The following is a 15,000-nucleotide window of genomic DNA, read 5'->3' as shown; positions in this document are numbered from 1 at the left end:
AGGGAGGAAGAAGGAAGGAAAAGAGGGAGGAAGAAGGAAGGAAAAGAGAGAGGAAGTAATGAAGGAAGGAAGGAAGGAAAGAAAGAGAGAGAAGGAGGGAGGGAGGGAGGGAGAAAGGAAAAGAGGAATGGAGGAAGGAAGGAAGGAAGGAAAAAAGGAAAGAAGGAGAGAGGAAGGAAAGAAAGAGAGAAGTAGGGAGGGAAGAAGGATAAACGGAAGGAAGGAAGGAAGGAAGGAAGGAAGGAAGGAAGGAAGGAAGGGAGGAAAGAAGGAACAGTCAAAACAGACAGGGTCAATTTGACCCGGGAGGACGACAGGAAGGTTAAACTAGCGATTGAGACCATAAACACATTTTGAAAACGTTTACTGAGGTTAGAAATCAAGTGAGAAGTTGGTGAATTCTCCATTGACTTGTATAGAGACGGAAGTCCTTTTGACACCAAAACGGTCGCCCCCTGGTGGCCTTTTGATAGAATGCAGTTTTAAGTTACTTCCTTGTTGGCCTCATTTCAGAGGACCGGAGCTGCCCGCCTGGTTTGTACCTGAATGGAGGGCAGCAGTTGACCAGTGCGATGGTTTTGGACACGTATCCGTCCTCGTTGTCTCCGAACATGCCGCTCTGCATCCCTTCATGGAACATCTCCACTTTACGCTGGAAACTAAAGAAGAACCTTCGTCATCAAATCATAATAATTACGATGCATTCTGTCTATGAATGAGTCCTCGTAGTACAGAAGAATGTGTTGGTGTATTAATAAAGCGTGTGTGCGTGTGTGTATATATGTGTGTGTACGTTTGTGTGTATGTGTCCATGTGTGTGTGTCTGTGTGTGTGTGTGCGTGTGTGTGTGTACGTTTGTGTGTATGTGTCCATGTGTGTGTGTGTGTCTCTGTCTCTCTGTGTGTGTGTGTGTGTATATATATATGTGTGTGAGTGTGTGTATATATATATGTGTGTGTGTGTATGTGTGTGTATATGTGTGTGTATGTGTGTGTGTATGTATGTATATGTGTGTGTATATGTGTGTGTGTGTGTGTGTGTATATATGTGTGTGTTTGTGTGTGTTTGTGTATGTGTGTGTGTGTGTGTGTATATGTGTGTGTGTGTGTGTGTGTGTGTGTGTGTGTGTGTGTGTGTGTGTGTGTGTGTGTGTGTGTGTGTACCTGTAGAGGAAGTCAGCGAGGCCGTTGAGGCTGCATTGAGCCACTCTGGAGCCCAGACTCCTGTTGATGGAGGCCGAACGCTCCAGATCGACCTGCAGCCTCTGATGTCACAACAGCAACAAACAAACAGTCACAAACACGACAAGAAAAAAGAAGAAGAAAAAGAAGAAGAAGAAGAAGAAGAAGAAGAAGAAGAAGAAGAAGAAGAAGAAGAAGAAGAGGATTTGAGGAGGATTGCATGTTTTTGAATGCTGTGGAACGCAGAACTTAGACAGGTTCACGAGTTGACCCAGTCTGTTTTGACTGTTCCTTCTTTCCTTCCTTCCTTCCTTCATTCCTTCCCTTGTTCCTGTCTTTCCTTCCTCCCTTCCTTCTTTCTTTCCTCCGTCCTTCCTTCCTTTCCTTCCTCCCTCCTTCCTTCCCTTCCTTCTTTCCTTCGTTCCTTCTTCCCTCCCTCCCTCCTACCTTCCTTCCTTCCTTCCTTCTTTCCTCCGTCCTTCCTTCCTTTCCTTCCTCCCTCCTTCCTTCCATGCTTCCATCTTTCCTTCCTTCCTTCTTCCTCCTTTTCTTCTTTCTTCCTCCCTTCCATCCTTCCTCCCTTCCATCTTTCCTTCCTTCTGCCTCCCTTCCTTCCTTCCATCAACACTTTACTAATTTAAATTAGTTTCTACATGTTTCTCAAGTTAAACGTGAATATGTTTTAATTAGGAAGCTTCTCCCTGCTCTGTGACATCTGTACATTTCATTAATATCTTATTAACACAAACTGACAAAACTCCCAAAGAGAGGAGAGCTGAGCTTCCTTGTTTTCCTTTGTTTGACCACTTGAGGACAGCAGCTGGTTTCCGTGTAATGAATGAGGACTGTGTGTGTGTGTGTGTGTGTGTGTGTGTGTGTGTGTGACAGAGAGAGAGAGAGAGAGAGAGAGAGAGAGAGAGAGAGAGAGAGAGAGAGAGAGAGGAAGTGCTTGCTGTTGACTTTGGCTGCAGTTGAAGGACAGACCCAGAAAACAATCAGTGGACAAAAAAACGCAGCGGAATCCACCTTTACGTAACATTTCACTGATTCAATGAGCTCTATTTAAACCGAGGGGGGAAAGCACACACACACACACACACACACACACACACACACACACACACACACACACACACACACACACACACACACACACACACACACACACAGTCCAATCACTGCAGCAATTTCACACACAAAACTACATGAAAACTAAAATGAACTTATGATATATGGACAGTATTAGATGATGTCATTAACCCTCCTGTTGTCCTCGAGTCAAGGAAGGAAGGAAGGAAGGGATGGAGGAAGGAGGGAAGGAAGGAAAGGAGGGAAGAAGGGAGGAAGGAAGGAAGGAAAGGAGGGAAGAAGGGAGGAAGGAAGGAAGGGAGGAATAAGGAAGGAAAGGAGGAAGGAAGAAGGAAGGAAGGAAGGATGAAGGAAGGGAGGAATAAGGAAGGAAAGGAGGGAGGAAGGAAGGAAGGAAAGGAGGGAAGAAGGAAGGAAGGAAGGAAGGAAGGAATGAAGGAAGCTGCGGTAACCACGGTAACGGCCCGTACCTGTATGACCGTCTTGGCGAGCGTGATCTGGTACTCCTCGATGTGCAGCGTCTCCATCCATCGCTTCTCCTCCTCGTCCAGGACTTGGCTCAGCTCCGTGGTCACTTTGGCCTGCAGGGGGTTAGATAAAGATATGTCATTAACTCATTCATATTATTAAGGTTCAATTTGACCCGTTTTCACACTGAAATACAGTAAAAACATCCTGAACACATTTATACAATCTGTTAGCATTAAAACGTTATGATTTTTACTAAAAGTGACACAAAATACACACATTGTATTTAATTTCTTTGCAGCTGATACATATAATTGAACATAGAAGCCTGTTTCTGGTTAAATCTGACTCCTATTTATTAATAAAAACACTATTAAACAATTCTTCACAATCAATAATATAACTTTAAAATCATTCTGGTTGTTTTATGTAACATAGGATCATAATATGTTGTAATAGTGAGTATAACAGGCCTGATGAAGACTGAACTCTGCTCTCTGTCTGCTTCATTAACGTTTAATCAGCAGTTTATTGATTAACTGATGAGAAACATTAATACAGAGACTCATTATGAGAGTATGAACAGTATTTTAAAGGTTAAAGGAGTTAAAGACATTTAGTTCTGTTCAGTTTATTTTATTATTTTGTTCCTAAAACTGTTATTTTTGGATGTTTGAGCTCATGATGCAACACTCATTTCCTGTTTACATAGCTGGTGGCGTCTCATTGGACGGAGACGTTTCCCAGCAGCAGATTTAACATTATAAAGTGTTTTAGTAGAAACTCTGATGCAACACAGTCCAGAAGCTTTCAGTTATTTGCTGACTCAGTTTCCGTCTCTAAAGTGTTTTTTATAAATTAAACTAAAGTGTGTTTGTGTTTGTGTGTGTGTGTGTGTGTGTGTGTGTGTGTTTGTGTGTCTCACCCTGACGGAGTTGAGACAGTCCAGCTCCAGCCGGTCCACCGTCTCCGAGGGCAGCAGAGGGCTGAGCTGAGAGCGGCTGAAGGGACTGGTGATACACACGGTCCCCAAAACGTCCCTGAAACAAGAACACACACACACACACACACACACACACACACACACACACACACACACGATTAACATGTATGTTTAACAGTGGAAGAATAGCTCAAATCCTACAGAAAGTGTTTGTGTCCATGTGGTTTAGTTTAAATTTAAAGGGTTAAAATGTGAAAATGAACGTATGAATAACTTGCACACATTCTTTTTTTGTGGACCCAGCATCAAATTTCTGCTTTTAATCCATTTAGAGAGAATATATTAGAGGATTATGGCAAAAATGTCTAAGTGGTGTAACCATAAAAACTTTGTACCAAATAATTCAACTTGCTTAAAAACAGTAAATTGTCAATAAAACACCATATCAACTAGTTTGGCATGATCTTACATTATAACTATAAGTCCACTATACATATATATACAATATTTAATATATATCATTCTTTTGTGGTTACAACATTTGACATTTTCAGGAGCATTCAGTCTTACTTTTGGTTAAAAAATGGTGCAAATGTCATTTCAAATGATATAAAACCAACAAAAATACTAAATGTAGTCTAGTTTTAACACATTTTATAACATATCACCCTTAGACATCCCCATTAACATTTTGGCACTTCTTACCTGTTGTATATATTGTGCAGCCAGTCCAGCAGAGAGTAGATGTCGGTGATCTCCAGCTGGTTGTCAGTGATGGCCTGCAGTCGCCTAGCAACCGCCTGGTGGTAACTCTGCACGTAAACCTAGAAGATCAAAGGTTAAAGAAGGATTGTTATTGCACGTCTTGTCCTCACGGTGGTGCTAGATGAAGTCAGAGGGTCGGACGTCGTCTCACCTGGAAGGGCTGGTACTCTTCGGGGTAAATGGACACCACGTTCCTGTTGGCGGCGCCCAGGTCCTCCACCACACGGGCTCGGAGGCGGTCCAGGTAACCCGCCAGCTCCCCGGCGGTGAACTCTGCTCTCTGAGGCAGAGATCCGTCCGCTGCCTCCTCCACCGCCTCCTTCCATCGCTGCTTCAGCCGGCGAGGCCTCGAGCTGCAGGGAGTGGAGGCCCAGTCTTTATCCGCCTGCTCCTCCTGCTGCAACACCTGCACACACACACACACACACACACACAAGGGTAAAGGCACTGTATTTGTCACACATACAGTTGTACAGTGACCATCGTAACGCTGTGAACACACTGAAGAGCGGCCTGCAGCATGAACTTGTCTTCCAATTTATTTAGCACACAGTCTATTGCTGCTTCTAACGGTTGCTGCAGCTCCGTGGCCGCCATGCTGGATGTAAACAGAGTTGTGCTACAGTCCAGTCATCATCGCCTTGAGCCCGCCTCCCCCTGTTCTTTGATTGGTTCCCTATCTCTGGTGAAGGTTTTGTCTTGGTGGCCATGCTAACTTTCTGAGCGAAGTGGAAAGTTGCTCGAATGAGAGCATGAGTTTACCCAGGCTAGGATGAACATGGGACCAGGACTTCAGGGAACATCAGATATGTCAGCAGTGTTTTTGTTTCACATCTGTAGTTTATTACTGCTCCACACAGAATGCTGCAGGGACCAACTCCAGATCCATGGCTGTGTTCGAAACCGTATACTACATACTACATACTTCCATCCTACACACTAAACGACCAGATAGTAAGCAGACCGTGTACACTGTAGTAAACTACACGATAACCCACAATGCATTTCGTTCCTACCCGAGCTGAAATCAGCAGACTGAAGCTGATTTCATTTTAGCTCTACCTCTGTAAATATACCACTTTATCCACATTTGTAACCTTTTTAGGCAGGAAAGTAGCTCTTTAGATCCACAATGTGATGCTAATTTGTCCAAATAACACCTGTTTAAAATTTTAGTAATCGAAGTAATCTTCCCAACACTGCATATATGCATAATATAAACATAAAGTCTCCTTGTTGAGCTTAGCTAATGTCATGACTTCTAAAAAACGTTGATTTACTGGGATTCCCGCGAAAACTGGCTTCTTTTCCCGTGATTTTAAATGTCGAGACCGTCCGTAATCAGCCCTGACCAACACCAGTCACTGTGACCGTTACCATGGCAGCAGCAGCAGCTCTCACCTGAACCACCAGACCCAGGTTTGGCCCGGCCGTGGGCGACCGCAGCGACTCCCTGACCACGGCCCACAGCTCCTTCTGCAGCTCCTCGTACAGCAGCTCCACGTCCTTCGCCTTTCTGCGGCCGCCGTCCTTCACGCTCGGGCTGAGCGAGTCCTCCGGCTGCGTCACGGCGTCGCGGTCCGCCTCGTTACACTCCTGCTCCAGCTCCAGGATGTGAGAGTCGGCCAGGAAGAGGTCCCGCTTCTTCACCAGCTGCAGGATCTCCAGGACTGAAAGAGACAAGGAGAAATTACAGATCAAATATTACATCTTTAACACTAAATGAATCATATTTAATCCATGAGTTATAGAGAGCTCTACATCATCAGTGTGAGAAAATCATAGACTGTATATAAGAAATGGACGTAACATCCGTGACGTCACCCATTGGTTTGTGGACTGCTGCTCAGAGGCCAATAGTATCGGATCTGAGCAGCGCCATCTTGAACATTTCAGGTGCATGCTGGGAAAAATAAAAACAGGGATTCTACTTATATGGGCATCAGGAGGAGCATGAGGCTCCCTCCTGAACCTGTGCACCAATCAACCTGTCAATCACGACGTAGCCACACCCTAATGCATACCCTGCTTTATCGTCAAATATAAAATCAGGGAGGCCAAAATGTCCCAAATGAACATCATACTGCATTGAAGAAGGCTTTAAACTAGCGATTGAGACCATAAACACATTTTGAAAACGTTTACTGAGGTTAGAAATCAAGTGAGAAGTTGGTGAATTCTCCATTGACTTGTATAGAGACGGAAGTCCTTTTGACACCAAAACGGTCGCCCCCTGGTGGCCTTTTGATAGAATGCAGTTTTAAGTTACTTCCACGTTGGCCTCATTTCAGAGGACCGGAGCTCCCCGCCTGGGTGCAACCTGATGAATAAGATCAGATACATGTACTACACAGATAAACCAATGCAGCGTTGAACTACTAAATATTTTATATGTATCAGGTGAGATACAGCAGGTATAGAAGCTCATTTATCTGTTTGTATCATCATCAAACATAAAAGGTTTAGTAGGTGGTGATATGACCTTTAAGGGCTTTACACAACATTATATTTAAAAATGATATTTTTCCTCCCTTCCTTCCTTCTTTCCTTCCTTTCCTTCCTCCCTCTTTCCTTCCTTCCTTCCTTCCTTTCCTTCCTCCCTTCCTTCTTTCCTCTGTCCTTCTTTCCTTTCCTTTCTCCCTCCCTCCATCCCTCCCTCCCTCCCTCCCTCCCTCCCACCTTCCTTCTTTCCTCCGTCCTTCCTTCTTTCCCTCCTTCCTTCCCTTCCTTCCTTCGTCCCTCCTTTCCTTCCTTCTTCCTCCCTTCCATTATACCTTCCTTGCTTCCTTCCTTTCTTCCTTCCATATTTCCTTCCTTCCATCTTTCCTTCCTTCCATCTTCCTCGCTTCCTTCCTTCCTCCCTTCCTTCCTTGACTCACACGCACACACACACACACACTCACAAACACACACGCACACAGACACACTAACACACGCACATACACACACGCACGCACGTATATATTACCGAACAGGGACCATAATCCTACACCTACCAAGTGGGGACCTCAGGCTGTGAACATTTTTAAAAAACAAAAAATGTAAAACACAAAAAGCGAAGTGAAAATAAAGATCTCTGGAGGAGGGTTCGTTTGATTTGGACTTCAAAGCGGCCCAGAGGGACGGAGCCGGAGGTTCTCACAGAATCACTAATCAGACTTCAGCTCTTTATATTAAAATCCTCAACATTTAACAGCTTGAGTTGAGTCCTATTCTCTATCTGTGGTAAATATTCTGAACACAAGATCCAGTCAGTGAGTCGTTCCCAGAACCGGACTACAGTCTCTCAGTACATTAAATTATAGGAGGATAAAAACCCAATAACGCTAAAGTCTTATTTCCACAGTGGAGCTCTGAAGGGGATCAGCAGAGAGATGGCAGATAGTCAAGTTACACAAGACCGGATACAATATAATAAATAAATCATCTCGGACTGGATCGTTCTCAGCCAAGGTTCGATGTTTTTTTTGGTTTTTGAGTTTGACGAGATGAACTCTGGAGTCCAAAATCCTGAGAAACACCAAAAGGAAAAGAACCGATTCGTAACTGAAACGTCAACGTTGATCTAAAGTGACATCAGCTGTAAATGTTCTGCCAGAAAGTGATGAATACTGAATATTTAGAAATAAATAATAGAAATAAGAAACGTTTCCCGGCTCTCAACAGGAAAAAAATGGTTGAGTCATTTAGATTATGAGAAGCAGCTGTTTCTGAACATCCCTCCTTCCTTCCTTCCTTCCTTCCTTCCTTCCTTCCTTCCTTCCTTCCTTCCTTCCTTCCTTCCTTCTGCTTTCTTTCCTTCCTTCCTTCCTTCCTTCCTTCCTTCCTCCCTCCCTCCTTACTCCTTTCCTTACTTCCTTCCTTCCTCCCTCCCTTCTGCTTTCTTTCCTTCCTTCCATCCTCCCTCCTTACTCCTTTCCTTACTTCCTTCCTCCCTCCCTACTACTTTCCTTCCTTCCTTCCTCTCTCCCTCCTAACTCCTTTCCTTCCTTCCTTCCTTCCTTCATTCCTTCTTCCTTCCCTCCTTACTCCTTTCCTTCCTTCCTCCCTCCTTACTCCTTTCCTTCCTTCCTCCATCCCTACTCCTTTCCTTCCTTCCTTCCTTCCTTCCTTCCTCCCTCCCTCCTTACTCCTTTCCTTCCATCTTTCCTTCCTTCGTCCCTCCCTACTCCTTTCCTTCCTTCCTTCCTTCCTCCTTTCCTTCCTTCCTTCCTCCCTTCCTCCTTACTCCTTTCCTTCCTTCCTCCCTCCTTACTCCTTTCCTTCCTTCCTCCATCCCTACTCCTATCCTTCCTTCCTTCCTTCCTTCCTCCCTCCCTCCTTACTCCTTTCCTTCCATCCTTCCTTCCTTCCTCCCTCCCTACTCCTTTCCTTCCTTCCTTCCTCCCTTCCTCCTTACTCCTTTCCTTCCTTCCTTCTTACTCCTTTCTTCCTTCCGTCTGTCCTTCTTTCCTTCCTGCCTCCTTTCCTTCCTTCCTTCCTTCCTTCCTTCTTCCCTCCCTCCTTTGCTTCCTTCTTCCCTTCCTCCTTACTCCTTTCCTTCCTTCCTCCCTCCTTACTCCTTTCCTTCCTTCCTCCATCCCTACTCCTATCCTTCCTTCCTTCCTTCCTTCCTCCCTCCCTCCTTACTCCTTTCCTTCCATCCATCCTTCCTTCCTCCCTCCCTACTCCTTTCCTTCCTTCCTTCCTTCCTTCCTTCCTCCTTTCCTTCCTTCCTTCATCCCTTCCTCCTTACTCCTTTCCTTCCTTCCTCCCTCCTTACTCCTTTCCTTCCTTCCTCCATTCCTACTCCTTTCCTTCCTTCCTTCCTTCCCCCCTCCCTCCTTACTCCTTTCCTTCCATCCTTCCTTCCTTCCTCCCTCCCTACTCCTCCCCTTCCTTCCTTCCTCCCTTCCTCCTTACTCCTTTCCTTCCTTCCTTCTTACTCCTTTCTTCCTTCCGTCTGTCCTTCTTTCCTTCCTGCCTCCTTTCCTTCCTTCCTTCCTTCCTTCCTTCCTTCCTTCCTTCCTTCTTCCCTCCCTCCTTTCCTTCCTTCTTCCCTCCCTCCTTACTCCTTTCCTTCCTTCCTGTTCTGGGTTCAAATTCTGCCAGAAAGTGATGAATACTGTGGGTTTTTTTTAAGTAATATCCTGGACATAATAAAAATATTTAGAAATAAATAATAGAAATAAGAAACGTTTCCCGGCTCTCAACAGGAGTTGAGTCATTTAGATTATTAGGATGTTATTTATGAGAAGCAGCTGTTTCTAAAACTGAATTCACTGGTTTTTCAATTTAAGATAAAGTTTAGTAAAAGAATGAATAAAATACTACATGTGAAATAAAGTGAATAAAATAATGTGTAAAATATGAACAGTTCAACACACCTGACCACCAGGAGGGAGGGAGGAAAGAAGGAAGAGAGGAAGGAAAGGAAGGAAGGAAGGAAGGAAAGAAAGAAAGAAGGAGGGAGGGAGAAAAGAAGGACAGAAGGAAGGAAGGAACAGTCAAAACAGACGGGGTCAATTTGACCCGGGAGGACGACACGAAGGTTAATAATGTGTCCTAAAGAACATTTTAATTAAGTTTGTTTGTTTGTTTGTTTCTTTCTTTCTTTCTTTCACCTCTCCCTTCTTTCTTTCCTCCTTTATCCTTCTTTCTTTCCTTCTTTCTTTCACCTCTCCCTCCTTTCTTTCTTCCTTTCTTTCTTTCTTTCTTTCCTTCTTTCTTTCTATCTTTCTTTCTTTCTTTCTTTATTTCTTTCTTTCTTTCTTTCTATCTTCCTTCCTCCTTTCTTTCTCTCTAGGAGGATAAAATATGTAATATGTATCATTCTTTTGTGGTTACACCATTTGACATTTTCAGGAGCATTCAGTCTTACTTTTGGTAAAAATTGGTGCAAATGTCATTTCAAATGATATAAAACCAACACAAATACTAAATGTACATTTTAACAAGCCTGATGCTGCTTTTAAAACTAGTTTAACTGATTTATGAATTCATCATCTTACCAACACTTATTAGTTACTGACCCACGTTCCTCTTGTTCATACTGACTATTAAAAGATGACGTTTAAAACTATTTTTTAAGATCTGTTTAAAGTCTTTTTCTGAATTCATCCATTTATAAAACAATTATTAAAACAAGAAAATATTAATTACACATTGATCCAGTTTTCTTCTTTTTTTAATATATTGATTATATTGAACTAGGCGTAACTCGGACATCCATGATGTCTTGCTGCGGAGCAGCTGAGTTCAGTCTGAATTTATCTCCTATAAAACCAACAAAAATACTAAATGTACATTTTAACAAATCTGATGCTGCTTTTAAATCTAGTTTAACAGATTTATGAATTCATCATCTTACCAACACTTATTTATTCCTGACCCTTGTTCCTCCTGTTCATACTGACTAATAGAAGATGCCGTTTAAAACTATTTTTTAGTTTTTTTCTGTATTCATCCATTTATAAAACAATTATTAAAACAATAAAACCTTAATTACACATTGATCCAGTTTTCTCTTATTGATCTTTTTTTAATATATTGATTATATTGAACTGGGCATAACTCGGACATCCATGATGTCTTGCTGCTACGGACATCCATGATGTCTTGCTGCTACGGACATCCATGATGTCTTGCTGCTACGGAGCCGCTGAGTTCAGTCTGAATTTATCTCCTATAAAACCAACAAAAATACTAAATGTACATTTTAACAAACCTGATGCGGCTTTTAAAACCAGTTTAACTAATTTATGAATTCATCATCTTACCAACACTTATTTATTTATCACAGTGTGACAGTCTGTGTTATTTACGGCTGCTTCCTTTGTGTTCTTCTCTTACTCCTTTCTTTCTTTCTTTCTTTCTTTCTTTCTTTCTTTCTTCCTTTCTTTCTTTCTTCCTTTCTTTCTTTCTTTCTCTCCAACTTCTAGTTCTTTCTCTTCTTCCTCCTTTCTTTCTTTCTCTTCTTCCTCCTTTCTTTCTTTCTCCTCCTACTTCATCATTCTTTCTTTCTCTCCTCCTCCAACTTTGTGTTCTTGCTTTCTCCTCTTCCTCCTTTATCTTTCTTACTTTTTCTTTCTTCCCTTACTCCTTTCTTTCCCTTCTTCCTTGTTTAACTTTCGTTCTTTCTTTCTCTTCCTCCATTATCTTTCTTACTTTTTCTTTCTTCCTCTTATTCCTTGTTTATCTTTCTTTCTTTCTTTCTTTCTTTCTTTCTTTCTTTCTTTCTTTCTTTCTTTCTTTCTTTCTTTCTTTCTTACTTTCTCCTCCTACTTCTTCTTCTTCCTCGTTTTTATTTATCACTGAGCTAAAGACAACAACAGACTGAACCAGCATGTGTGTGACTGTGTGATATGTTGTGTGAGTGTGTGTGTGTGTGTGTGTGTGTGTGTGTGTGTGTGTGTGTGTGTGTGTGTGTGTGTGTGTGTGTGTGTGTGTGTGTGTGTGTGTGTGTGTGTGTGTGAGTTGAACACAGTGTGACAGTGTGAGTTATTTACGGCTGCTTCCTTTGTGCCGACTAACTCCAGGAACATTAGTGACTCAGCTCCTCAGAGGCGCCGATGCTCCTGATGATACGCGGCGGCGTTAACTGACAGCACGGACGCTCTTTTACTGTAAGACGCTTTGTCTTCTCAATGAGAGGAAACTGCATCTGTCACAGCCGAAGGACGAACACACACACACACACCCACACACACACACACACACATACACACACACGCGCGCTTCCTGACAGGTTGACAGGAAACAAACAGCAGAGTGAGTCACGTGCACGCAGAGCGAAGACGAACATGATGACCTGCTGCCTTTAACGCTGCCACCTGTGAACTCTGACCTCTGACCTCTGCAGGCTGCTGTTACACACACATCAAACAAGCCAACGTGTGTGTGATGTTCCCCTCACATTGTTCTGCTCAGAGAGATGATTTTCCTCTGGGCTGCGTGTGTGTGTGTGTGTGTGTGTGTGTGTGTGTGTGTGTGTGTCTGTGTGTGTCTGTTTGTCTGTGTGTGTGTGTGTGTTTCTGTGTGTGTGTGTGTGTGTGGGTATCTGACAGGAAGGCACTGCCATTTTGGACAGCTACTTCCGGTTTTGCCACAGTGTCAAAATACACATAAATCATTGTATATTGTAGATTATAAAGCGAAGTATAGTAGGTTTCATGTGACATGTGCAATAAATATCTCTCTCCATAGTTTTAGGGATCTCAAACTAAATATTATTCCTAAATCTGTGAGCACGTGATTAATTGTGCATATGGATGCACATCACCTGCTCATGAATCTTATTAATCATTCGCCCTGATTTTATTTTGAAAATTAGGACAAATGGCAGTGCCTTCCTGTTACATTGAAACAACTTCCGGGTGCACTGACATTTTATACGCACACTCAGATACCCACACACACACACACACAAGTAGCCTATATCCAGCTGTGTGACAAGGTGGTAGGGTTTGGAAATTTTGAGTGCATGTCTGCATATCATGTCAATGTATGTGCAAGTATTTCAATGTTTTCATCCTAAACGGCCTCCCATAGTGTGCAGTTTGCATTATTCCCACTTTGTTTCTGAGGAATTCAGTCAGTTTGTCTGAAAACTACAATTCCCATGATCCTCAGCTGCTGTTGCTATGAAGAAGTCAATCAGAGGAGAGAGAATTCAAGACGCTTTATTGTTCCAGCTGTGAATAAAAAGCAGCGCTGTGTTGCTGAATTATTATTATCATTTTAAGCACACACACACACACACACACACACACACACACACACACACACACACACACACACACACACACACACACACACACACACACACACACAAAGAGCATGAAGTCTGATGAAGTGAACTTTTTGGTGTTAAAGCTTCTGAATGTCTGATTAAACACAGACGGACGGAGACGAGCTGCAGATCTGAGGTCAGCGTTTACCGTCAGTCATTCAGGGCGGATCCCGCCTGATGATGTCACAGCGCCGCGGTGACATCATCCAGTGTGACAGTCCAGCTGAGACAGGGAGGGACGAACATGTTCATTTCCCCGAAGCTTTGAGGACAAAACATTTCCATCATTTCAGTTTCTACTAATTAAATAAGACTTTAAGATACGCCCAAAATGACCAAAAAGTATCTGAGTGATAAATACAAATATAAATGCAGCCGGTTGTTTCCTTCCAACAGTCAGCACTGGTTTCTTTCAACCATGTTTCTCTATTTATCAATCAATCAATCAATCAATCAATCCTGATACAGCAGCTTTCATTCAGGTTAATGTAGTTCAAAGTGCTCAAAGACAGAACAAGTGATAAGATAAATAAAAGGAATAAAAATAGAATAACAAAGAAAAGAAAAAAATGAGACCATTGCACATATTTAAAAAGCCAAAAAGACTAGACGAATAAAATCAATACAGTCAATCAATTAACGTAGCTTCTTGTCATTATTTTGACTGTTATTGTCTTTTTGGGTGACGTCCATGTAGTTGCAGGATTATGTAAAATCTTCTGGACATCAGCGTGAAGTCTGATGTGGACTTGACAGATTTCTCAGAAAAATGAACACAAAAAGTCATCGAGTTGCTTTGAAGTCCCGACGTTTGGTCCAAATCCAAACCGTCGACTCTGCAGCCGTGATGTGTTCAATGTCACGTCAACGTCTGTGATGTGTTCAATGCATAGACTGTATATAAAATGGACGTAACATCCGTGATGTCACCCAGTGGTTTGTGGACTGCTGCTCGGAGGCCAGCTAGTTCTGAGCAGCGCCATCTTGAAAATTTCAGGTGCATGCTGGGAAAAATAAAAACATGGATTCTACTTATATGGGCATCAGGAGGAGCATGAGGCGCCCTCCTGAACCTGTGAACCAATCAACCTGTCAATCACCACGTAGCCACGCCCTAATGCATACCCTGCTTTATCATCACATATAAAATCAGGGAGGCCAAAATGTCCCAAATGAACATCATACTGCATTGAAGAAGGCTTTAAACTAGCGATTGAGACCATAAACACATTTTGAAAACGTTTACTGAGGTTAGAAATCAAGTGAGAAGTTGGTGAATTCTCCATTGACTTGTATAGAGACGGAAGTCCTTTTGACACCGAAACGGTCGCCCCCTGGTGGCCTTTTGATAGAATGCAGTTTTAAGTTACTTCCTGGTTGGCCTCATTTCAGAGGACCGGAACTCCCCGCCTGGTTCAATGCCACGTCAACGTCTGCAAAGGCAGGGACATTTGGATTTTACCAGCCTGGAGATGGCATCACTTCCTGTGCCTGTGCCAGTGTGTGTGTGTGTGTGTGTGTGTGTGTGTGTGTGTGTGTGTGTGTGTGTGTGTGTGTGTGTGTTATCTGGCTGCTGCAGTATAATGATGTGATGAATAACTGAGTCACATTTCCTCTGTAATTATCCTGCGTCACTGTTTGTTTATTCTGTGGATTTTATTATTCTCGAGTCTTTCAGCGTCCAGAGGAAATATTTTCCCTCTGCGTGTGTGTGTGTGTGTGTGTGTGTGTGTGTGTGTGTAGGTGTGTGTGTGTGTGTGTGTTTCGAAAACTCTCGTCAACAC

At 42.9% G+C, this 15,000-nt stretch overlaps 1 protein-coding gene across 1 annotated transcript in view; it reads right to left on the bottom strand.

The window, feature by feature from the left end:
• LOC133979984 (exocyst complex component 3-like protein 2) overlaps window positions 1-15,000 on the bottom strand; it is a 35,158-nt gene that overhangs the window by 6,527 nt on the left and 13,631 nt on the right. The window contains exons 3-9 of the mRNA XM_062418540.1: window positions 5,848-6,116; window positions 4,598-4,852; window positions 4,387-4,505; window positions 3,664-3,778; window positions 2,741-2,851; window positions 1,164-1,264; window positions 543-659 (exon numbers count right to left, since the gene is read on the bottom strand). Of these exons, the coding sequence (XP_062274524.1) occupies window positions 543-659; window positions 1,164-1,264; window positions 2,741-2,851; window positions 3,664-3,778; window positions 4,387-4,505; window positions 4,598-4,852; window positions 5,848-6,116 (1,087 nt within the window). The remainder of the gene's footprint in view (window positions 1-542; window positions 660-1,163; window positions 1,265-2,740; window positions 2,852-3,663; window positions 3,779-4,386; window positions 4,506-4,597; window positions 4,853-5,847; window positions 6,117-15,000) is intronic.

The sequence above is a fragment of the Scomber scombrus genome, chromosome 5 (assembly GCF_963691925.1).
Source record: "Scomber scombrus chromosome 5, fScoSco1.1, whole genome shotgun sequence".
NCBI classification, from domain to species: Eukaryota; Metazoa; Chordata; class Actinopteri; order Scombriformes; family Scombridae; genus Scomber; species Scomber scombrus.
Note: the sequence above shows the minus strand (reverse complement) of the source record. Positions and strands in the feature narration are given on the sequence as shown.